The 10,429-nt window shown below is 54.1% G+C and overlaps 1 protein-coding gene across 2 annotated transcripts; it reads right to left on the bottom strand.

Annotated features, from left to right (window-relative positions):
* Positions 1–290: 290 nt before the first annotated feature.
* LOC132835235 (E3 ubiquitin-protein ligase RNF19B-like) lies at positions 291–9,477 on the bottom strand. 2 transcript variants are annotated; one of them, XM_060854604.1, is made up of 4 exons: positions 9,050–9,477; positions 8,172–8,260; positions 4,249–4,398; positions 291–1,977 (listed from the first exon to the last, which is right to left on the bottom strand). In XM_060854604.1, exons 1-4 carry the CDS (start codon positions 9,234–9,236, stop codon positions 1,582–1,584), a joined length of 822 nt encoding a protein of 273 aa, XP_060710587.1. In that variant the 5' UTR covers positions 9,237–9,477; the 3' UTR covers positions 291–1,581. The 2 variants fall into 2 exon arrangements, with proteins under 2 accessions (XP_060710587.1, XP_060710588.1); XM_060854605.1 differs by having other exon boundaries at positions 8,878–9,140.
* Positions 9,478–10,429: the final 952 nt, after the last annotated feature.

The following is a 10,429-nucleotide window of genomic DNA, read 5'->3' as shown; positions in this document are numbered from 1 at the left end:
GGAGGAAACCGGAGCACCCGGAGGAAACCCACGCAGACACGGGGAGAATGTGCAAACCTCTCACAAATAAGTCGCCCGAGGCTGGAATCGAACCTGGGTCCCCGGCGCTGGGAGTCAGCCGTGTGAAAAGGAATCAATCTGAGAGAAACCGATAATGGCAACACCAATGGGGGAGGAATGGAGGAGGGGTTAACCGATGCGGTTCATGGATTGAGGGGTGCTGGGAGTCCAGGATACACCCAAAAATGGACACAGAGAAGTGGAGAGACAGAGAGACAGAGAGACAGAGAGAGGGAACAGCAAATATTTATTTCTATAAGAAGGTCTGGTCTCCCTGATACATGAAAGATGTTGTGAAACTTGAAAGGGTTCAGAAAAGATTTACAAGGATGTTGCCAGGGTTGGAGGATCTGAGCTACAAGGAGAGGCTGAACAGGCTGGGGCTGTTTTCCCTGGAGCGTCGGAGGCTGAGGGGTGACCTTATAGAGGTTTACAAAATTACGAGGGGCATGGATAGGGTAAATAGACAAAGTCTTTTCCCTGGGGTCGGGGAGTCCAGAACTAGAGGGCAAAGGTTTAGGGTGAGAGGGGAAAGATATAAAAGGGACCTAAGGGACAACTTGTTCACGCAGAGGGTGGTGCGTGTATGGAATGAGCTGCCAGAGGATGTGGTGGAGGCTGGTACAATTGCAACATTTAAGAGGCATTTGGATGGGTATATGAATAGGAAGGGGTTGGAGGGATATGGGCCGGGTGCTGGCAGGTGGGACTAGATTGGGTTGGGAGATCTAGTCGGCATGGACGGGTTGGGCCGAAGGGTCTGTTTCCGTGCTGTACATCTCTATGACTCCAAAGGGCTTGGGGATTTTACATCTAAATGAATTAGGGTCAGGGAGAACAGGAAGCATTTGTGCATTAGCGATCATAATTCAGTTCATTTTCACACACTCACAGAATGGGCACTGTCGGAGGGTCAGTGCTGAGGAGTGGGCACTGTCGGAGGGTCAGTGCTGAGAGAGTGGGCACTGTCGGAGGGTCAGTGCTGAGAGAGTGGGCACTGTCGGAGGGTCAGTGCTGAGGGAGTGCCGCACTGTAGGGGGGTCAGTGCTGAGGGAGTGGGCACTATTGAAGGGTCAGTGCTGAGGGAGCGCCGCACTGTTGGATGGTCAGTGCTGAGGGAATGGGCACTTTCGGAGGGTCAGTGCTGAGGGAGTGGTCACTGTCGGAGGGTCAGTGCTGAGGGAGTGGTCACTGTCGGAGGGTCAGTGCTGAGGGAATGGGCACTTTCGGAGGGTCAGTGCTGAGGGAGTGGTCACTGTCGGAGGGTCAGTGCTGAGGGAGTGGTCACTGTCGGAGGGTCAGTGCTGAGGGAGTGGTCACTGTCGGAGGGTCAGTGCTGAGGGAATGGGCACTTTCGGAGGGTCAGTGCTGAGGGAGTGGTCACTGTCGGAGGGTCAGTGCTGAGGGAGTGGTCACTGTCGGAGGGTCAGTGCTGAGGGAGTGGGGGACGGGAGAGCAGGGTGTGAGAGAGAGAGTGGCTGCTGAGGGATGTTGAGCTGCCTCATGTTGGTGAGGGGGCTGTTACAGGACAGAGGGGTTGGGTTGGATCCTGCACGAGGGGCTGTGCCAGGGACTGACCCTGAGGCAGCGATAACAGAACAGACAGCCGCAGTTGGGGCAGACCATGTTGTTACAGCCCCCAGTGTGGCTGAGGAGCCTCTGACAACCAGGACATGGCCGGACACTCGGACACTGGTGCACGGCGCTCCGCGGACGCTGGATGACAGAGCAGGATCTCAGCAGGAGCAGGGAGCTGCAGTCTGCGTTTCCACATCGATCTCCCGGACTCCCAGCCCATTCCCGGAGGCAATCCCAACAGAAACGCCAATCCTTCCCTCCGGAACACGGACATAACGGACAGGTCACCATTAACTCGGTCATCGACAGACGCTGCACCAGACGGGAGCACGCTGGGCACTACAGGGACACCACAGAGTTAGATACAGAGTAAAGCTCCCTCTACACTGTCCCCCATCAAACACTCCCAGGACAGGGACAGCATGAGGTTAGAAACAGAGTAAAGCTCCCTCTACACTGTCCCCCATCAAACACTCCCAGGGACAGGGACAGCACGGGGTTAGATACAGAGTAAAGCTCCCTCTACACTGTCCCCCCATCAAACACTCCCAGGGACAGGGACAGCACGGGGTTAGATACAGAGTAAAGCTCCCTCTACACTGTCCCCCCATCAAACACTCCCAGGACAGGGACAGCACAGAGTTAGATACAGAGTAAAGCTCCCTCTACACTGTCCCTCATCAAAAACTTCCATGACAGGGACAGCACAGGGTTAGATACAGAGTAAAGCTTCCTCTACACTGTCCCCCCATCAAACACTCCCAGGGACAGGGACAGCACGGGGTTAGATACAGAGTAAAGCTCCCTCTACACTGTCCCCCATCAAACACTCCCAGGGACAGGGACAGCACGGGGTTAGATACAGAGTAAAGCTCTCTCTACACGGTCCCCCATCAAACACTCCCAGGGACAGGGACAGCACGGGGTTAGATACAGAGTAAAGCTCCCTCTACACTGTCCCCCCATCAAACACTCCCAGGGACAGGGACAGCACGGAGTTAGATACAGAGTAAAGCTCCCTCTACACTGTCCCCCCATCAAACACTCCCAGGGACAGCACGGGGTTAGATACAGAGTAAAGCTCCCTCTACACTGTCTCCCATCAAACACTCCCAGGACAGGGACAGCACGGGGTTAGATACAGAGTAAAGCTCCCTCTACACTGTCCCCCCCATCAAACACTCCCAGGACAGGGACAGCATGAGGTTAGAAACAGAGTAAAGCTCCCTCTACACTGTCCCCCATCAAACACTCCAGGACAGGGACAGCACGGGGTTAGATACAGAGTAAAGCTCCCTCTACACTGTCCCCCCATCAAACACTCCCAGGACAGGGACAGCACGGGGTTGTGTACAGGGTAAAGCTCCCTCTACACTGTCCCCCCATCAAACACTCCCAGGGACAGCATGGGGTTAGATACAGAGTAAAGCTCCCTCTACACTGTCCCCCCATCAAACACTCCCAGGACAGGGACAGCATGAGGTTAGAAACAGAGTAAAGCTCCCTCTACACTGTCCACCCATCAAACACTCCCAGGACAGGGACAGCACGGGGTTAGATACAGAATAAAGCTCCCTCTACACCGTCCCCCCATCAAACACTCCCAGGACAGGGACAGTACGGGGTTGTGTACAGGGTAAAGCTCCCTCTACACTGTCCCTCATCAAAAACTTCCAGGACAGGGACAGCACAGGGTTAGATACAGAGTAAAGCTCCCTCTACACTGTCACCCCATCAAACACTCCCAGGACAGGGACAGCATGAGGTTAGAAACAGAGTAAAGCTCCCTCTACACTGTCCCCCCATCAAACACTCCCAGGACAGGGACAGCACGGGGTTGTGTACAGGGTAAAGCTCCCTCTACACTGTCCCCCCATCAAACACTCCCAGGGACAGGGACAGCACAGGGTTAGATACAGAATAAAGCTCCCTCTACACTGTCCCCCCATCAAACACTCCCAGGGACGGGGACAGCACGGGGTTAGATACAGAGTAAAGCTCCCTCTACACTGTTCCCCCATCAAACACTCCCAGGGACAGGGACAGCACGGGGTTAGATACAGAGTAAAGCTCCCTCTACACTGTTCCCCCATCAAACACTCCCAGGGACGGGGACAGCACGGGGTAGACGTTAGTCTGAGATGTGCAGTGATGATGATTTGATTACTTACTTACAGTGTGGAAACAGGCCCTTCGGCCCAACAAGTCCACACCGACCCGCCCCCCCCACCCAGTCCTGTGCCCCTACATTTACCCTTCACCTAACACTACGGGCAATTTAGCATGGCCAGTTCCCCTGACCTGCACATCTTTGGACTGTGGGAGGAAACCGGAGCACCCGGAGGGAACCCACGCAGACACGGGGAGAACGTGCAAACTCCACACAGTCAGTCGCCTGAGTCGGGAACTGAACCCGGGTCCCTGGCGCTGGGAGGCAGCAGTGCTAACCACTGTGCCACCCGCAAATACAGAGTAAAGCTCCCCCTACACTGTCCCCATCACTGCTCCCCTCCCTACACCCCCTCGGCTCCGATATTCCCTGGGAATATTACTGAGAGAGAGTGTCGCTGGAGCTGGGGTTGGAGGGAGCTGGAGCCCCGGCGCTCTGACCTTGCTGAGGAGGGATGCTCGCTGGGTATTCCTCTGCAGTACCCTCTCACACTCCCTCAGCTCATCCTCAGGCAGGTCCAGTACCAGGCGCAGCCTCTGCCAAGGTATTCCCCCTCCTGGGCATAGGGTACACACGAAGGAACTGTGACCCTGTGAGGGAATGGAGAGGGGAGGGTAAGGATCCATCCGGAAATCACATCCCAGCATTCCCCACCTGGGAGAGGGGCAGGGAGCGAGGGAGGGAGAGAGAGAGGGAGGGAGAATGGGAAGGTCGAGAGGGAAAGGGAGACAAAGGTCGGGGTCGGGAGGAGAACTGGGAGCAGAGAGAGAGAGAAGGAGAAAGACTGAGGGAGAGAGAGTGAGAGATATAATGAGTTACACAGAGAGAGGGGGCATGAGTGCGAGGGGGGTGTGACTGTGAGGGGTGTGAGTGTGAGAGGAGTGTGAGTGTCACGGGGAGTGAGTGTGAGGGGTGTGAGTGAGAGGGGGGTGTGAGTGTGAGGGAGGTGTGCGGGTGAGGGAGTGTGAGTGTGATGGGGTGTGAGTGGGAGAGAGTGTGAGAGTGAGGGGTTGTGAGTGTGAGGGGAGTGTGAGTGTCACGGGGAGTGAGTGTGAGGGGTGTGAGTGAGAGGGGGGGTGTGAGTGTGAGGGAGGTGTGCGGGTGAGGGAGTGTGAGTGTGATGGGGTGTGAGTGGGAGAGAGTGTGAGAGTGAGGGGTTGTGAGTGTGAGGGGAGTGTGAGTGTCACGGGGAGTGAGTGTGAGGGGTGTGAGTGAGAGGGGGGTGTGAGTGTGAGGGAGGTGTGCGGGTGTGGGAGTGTGAGTGTGATGGGGTGTGAGTGGGAGAGAGTGTGAGAGTGAGGGGGTGTGAGTGTGAGTGGGTGCGAGTGTGAGGGGAGTGTGAGTGTGTGGGGGAGTGAGTGTGAGGGGGGAATGTGAGAGGGGTGTGAGTGAGAGGCGATGTGAGTGTGAGGGGGAGTGAGTGTGAGGGGAGTGTGAGAGGGTGTGGGTTTGAGGGGGTGTGAGTGTGAGAGAGGTGTGAGTGTGAGAGCGTGTGAGTGGGTGTGAGTGTGAGGGGGTGTGAGTGTGAGGGGGTGTAAGTGTGAGGGTATGTGTGCGTGAGGGGTGTGAGTGTGAGGGTGGCGTGAGTGTAGGGGAGGTGTGTGTGGGGGGTGTGAGTGTGAGGGGTGTGAGTGTGAGGTGAAGTGAGTGTGAGGGATGCGAGTGTGAGGGGTGTGAGTGTGAGGGGGTGTGAGAGTGAGGAGGGTGTGAGTGTGAGGGGGAGTGAGGGTGAGGGGGTTTGGTGTGAGGGGAGTGTGAGTGTGGGGGGGAGTGAGTGTGAGGGGGTGTGAGTGTAAAAGGTGTGAGTGTGAGAGGGTGTGAGTGTGAGGGGAGTGTAAGTGTGAGGAGCGAGTGAGAGTGCGTGTGAGGGAGTGTGAGTGTTAGGAAGGTGTGAGAGGGTGTGAGTGTGAAGGTGTGTGAGTGTGAGGGGAGTGTAAGTGTGAGGAGCGAGTGAGAGGGAGTGTGAGTGTTAGGAAGGTGTGAGAGGGTGTGAGTGTGAGGGTGTGTGAGTGTGATGGGGTGTGAGTGTGGGTGTTTAATGTGAGAGAGTGTGAGTGTGAGGGGGTGTGGGTGTGAGGGGATGTGAGAGTGAGGGGGTGTGAGTGTGAAGGGGTGTGAGTGTGAGGGGTGTGTGACTGTGAGGCGGTGTGAGCGTGAGAGAGTGTGAGTGTGAGGGGGGTGTGAGTGTGAGGTGTGAGTGTGAGGGGTGAGTGTGAGAGGGGTGTGAGTGTGAGGCAGTGTGAGTGTGAGAGAATGTGAGTGTGAGGGGTGAGAGTGTGAGAGGGTGTGAGTGTAAGGGGAGTGTGAGTGGGGTGTGAGTGTGAGTGGGGTGTGAGTGTGAGGGGTGAGAGTGTGAGAGGGTGTGAGTGTAAGGGGAGTGTGAGTTGGGTGTGAATGTGAGGGGGTGTCAGTGTGAAGGTAAGGTGGTGTGAGTGTGTGGAGGTGTGATTGTGAGGGGGTGAGTGTGAGGGGTGTGTGAGATGAAGGGGCTGTGAGTGTAAGGGGGTGTGAGTGGGAGGGGGGTGTGAGTGTGAGGGTGAGAGGTTGATGAGTTATAGATGGATTGTCCATTGCACACTTCACTCACACTGACACACAGACACACACTCACACAGACAGACACACACACTGACATACACTCAGACAGACACACACTCACACAGACACATAGACTCACACTCACACTTACACACAGACACACACACAGACACACTGACACAGCCTCACACAGACACACACAGACAGGCAGACACACACTCACACAGACACACTGACATATGGACACACATTCACACAGACACACACTCACACTGACACACAGACACACTCACACAGACACACTGACACACACTGACACACAGACACACTGACACACACTCACACGGACACACAGACACTCACTGACACATACTCACACAGATACACTGACACACTGATAGACACACACTCACACAGTCAGGCACACACACTCACGCTGACACACACAGATACACTGACACACAGCCACACTGACACAGACACAAAGACATACACTCACACAGACACACAGACTCACACTCACACTGACACACAAACACACACAGACACACTGACACACAGACACACACTCACACAGACACACATTCACACAGACACACACAGACACACACATAGACACACACAGACATTCAGACACACAGACACACACTCACACTGACACACAGACACACACTGACACAGACACACAGAAACACTGACACACACTCACACAGACACACAGACACATTGACACACAGACACAGTGACACACCAACACACAGACACACACTCACACAGACACACAGAAACACTGACACACAGATACACTGAAACACACAGACAAATAGACACAGACACACAGACACTGACACACACTAACACAGACACACACTCACACAGACACACTGACATACAGACACACACTAACACACACAGACACACTGACACACAGACACACTGACACACACTCACACAGACACACTGAAACACACAGACAAACAGACACTGACACACAGACACAAAGACACTGACACACACTAACACAGACACACACTCACACAGACACACTGACATACAGACACACACTGACACACACAGACACACTGACACACAGACACACTGACACACATTCACACAGACACACACTCACACAGACCACAGACTCACACAGACACACTGACACATAGACACACACACAGACACACACTCACACAGACACACACATTCACACTGACACACTCACACACACAGACACACCGACACACAGACACACTCACACACTGACACACACTCACACAGACACACAGGCACATCCAGACACACACAGATACAAAGACACAGACACATTGACACGCTGACACATAGACACAGAGGCACACAAACACACAGACACACACTTACACAGACACACAGGCACACACACAGACACACACAGACACACTAACACACACTCACACTGACACACGGACACACACTCACACTGACACAGGCACACACTCACACAGACACATAGACACACACACACAGACACACCCACACAGACACACTGACACACTCACATACACAGACACACCGACACACTCACACACACTCACACAGACACACACTCACACAGGCACACACAGACACACACAGACACACACACAAAACACACTGACACACACAAACACACTGACACACACTCACACTGACACATAGACACACACAGACACACGCTCACATAGATACAATGACACACAGACACATAGCCACACACTCACACTGACACACAGACACACAGACACACACTCACACAGACACACTGGCCTGTACCCCCAGGATAGTAAATGAATGGCCTGCACGTTACCTTGTCCAGCAGCCATTTTACTAACATCCTGAGCTTCCCCACATCGGCATAGTGTCCACACTGCAGCTGCTCAGCCCGGCACACCGACTCTGTATAGGCACAACACCACAGGGTCAGACACAGAGGAAAGCTCCCTTTACACTGTCCCCCCATCAAACACTCCCGGGGCAGGGACAGCATGGGGTTAGATACAGAGTAAAGCTCCCTCTACACTGTCCCCCCATCAAACACTCCCAGGGACAGGGACAGCAGGGGGTTAGATACAGAGTGAAGCTCCCTCTACACTGTCGCCCATCAAACACTCCCAGGGACAGGGACAGCACGGGGTTAGATACAGAGTAAAGCTTCCTCTACACTGTCCCCCATCAAACACTCCCAGGGACAGGGACAGCACGGGGTTAGATACAGAGTAAAGCTCTCTCTACACTGTCCCCCCATCAAACACTCCCAGGACAGGGACAGCGGTTAGATACAGAGTAAAGCTCTCTCTACACTGTCCCCCCATCAAACACTCCCAGGACAGGGACAGCAGGGGGTTAGATACAGAGTGAAGCTCTCTCTGCACTCGGTGAACAGTGCAGTGTCCAGTCTGAAGGGTAAATTGTGAATATTCCCAGTAAACAGCTGCTTGGTTTTCCCTGGAATGTGAAAGTGGAAGTTTCTGTTCCCTGTGAGAGACTGTCCGAATCCTCAGGGAATCACTCACCGTCTGGCTTTCTCTTGTAGTAGATGGTTCCTGTCGGCTTCTCCATGCTGGGGGAGACTGTCCTGCTGGGGGAGACTGTCCTGCTGGGGGAGACTGTCCTGCTGGGGGGAGACTGTCCGGCTGGGGGGAGACTGTCCGGCTGGGGGATACTGTCCTGCTGGGGGAGACTGACCTGCTGGGGGGAGACTGTCCTGCTGGGGGAGACTGACCTGCTGGGGGGAGACTGTCCTGCTGGGGGAGACTGACCTGCTGGGGGGAGACTGTCCTGCTGGGGGGAGCCCTGCGTCACGCCAGAGACTGGGACAGTTGGTGCTGCTTTCACTTCCTCTTACCCCGAACTGGAATCTCCCTGACAACATCTCACTTTCACTTTCAATATCACGCTCTCTCTCTTTCTCTCTCTCTCTTTCTGTCTTTCTCTGTCTTCTCTCTCTCTCTCTGTCTGTCTGTCTCTCCCTCTGTCTCTCTCTCTCTGTCTCTCACTGTCTCTCTCTCTCTCTCTCTCTCCCTCCCTCTCTTTCACTTTCTCTGTCTCTCTCTCTCTGTCACTCTCTCTCCGTCTCTCTGTCCCTCTCTCTCTGCCTGTCTCTCCCTCTCTCACTGTCTCTCTCTCTCCCTCCCTCTCATTCACTCTCTCTGTCTCTCTCTCTCTCTCTCTCCCCGTCTCTCTGTCTGTCTGTCTCTCTCTGTCACTGTGTCTCTCTGTGTAACTAACAGTACGGTTTCAGGGTGACGAGACGCTGATAGTGACATGACCAACATTGCAATTGGAGTCATAGAGTCATAGAGATGTACAGCACAGAAACAGACCCTTCGGCCCAACCCGTCCATGCTGACCCAGATATCCCAACCCAATCTAGTCCCACCTGCCAGCACCCGGCCCATATCCCTCCAAACCCTTCCTATTCATATACCCATCCAAATGCCTCTTAAATGTTGCAATTGTACCAACCTCCACCACTTCCTCTGGCAGCTCATTCCATACACGTACCACCCTCTGTGTGAAAAAGTTGCCTCTTAAGTCTCTTTTATACCTTTCCCCTCTCACCCTAAACCTATGCCCTCTAGTTCTGGACTCCCCCACCCCAGGGAAAAGACTTTGCCTATTTACCCTATCCATGCCACTCATGATTTTGTAAACCTCTATAAGGTCACCCCTCAGCCTCCGACGCTCCAGGGAAAACAGCCCCAGCCTGTTCAGCCTCTCCCTGTAGCTCAGACCCTCCAACCCTGGCACCATCCTTGTAAATCTTTTCTGAACCCTTTCAAGTTTCACAACATCTTTATGCCAAAGGTTTAAAAATACCACAACACCCGATTATAGTCCAACAGATTTATTTGGAAACACTAGCTTTCGGAGCGATGCTCTTTCATCAGGTGGTTGTGGGGTATACCTGATGAAGGAGCGTCGCTCCGAAAGCTAGTGCTTCCAGATAAACATGATGGTCTATAACCTGGTGTTGTGGGATGTTTAACTTTGTCCTCCCCAGTCCAACACCGGCTCCTCCACATCATCCCTCTGTTGAGAGAGTGATCAATAGTGGAATTTGAT

The sequence above is a fragment of the Hemiscyllium ocellatum genome, chromosome 44 (assembly GCF_020745735.1).
Source record: "Hemiscyllium ocellatum isolate sHemOce1 chromosome 44, sHemOce1.pat.X.cur, whole genome shotgun sequence".
Classification (NCBI taxonomy): domain Eukaryota; kingdom Metazoa; phylum Chordata; class Chondrichthyes; order Orectolobiformes; family Hemiscylliidae; genus Hemiscyllium; species Hemiscyllium ocellatum.
The sequence above is the reverse complement of the archived record's forward strand: the minus strand, read 5'-3'. Positions and strand labels throughout refer to the sequence as shown.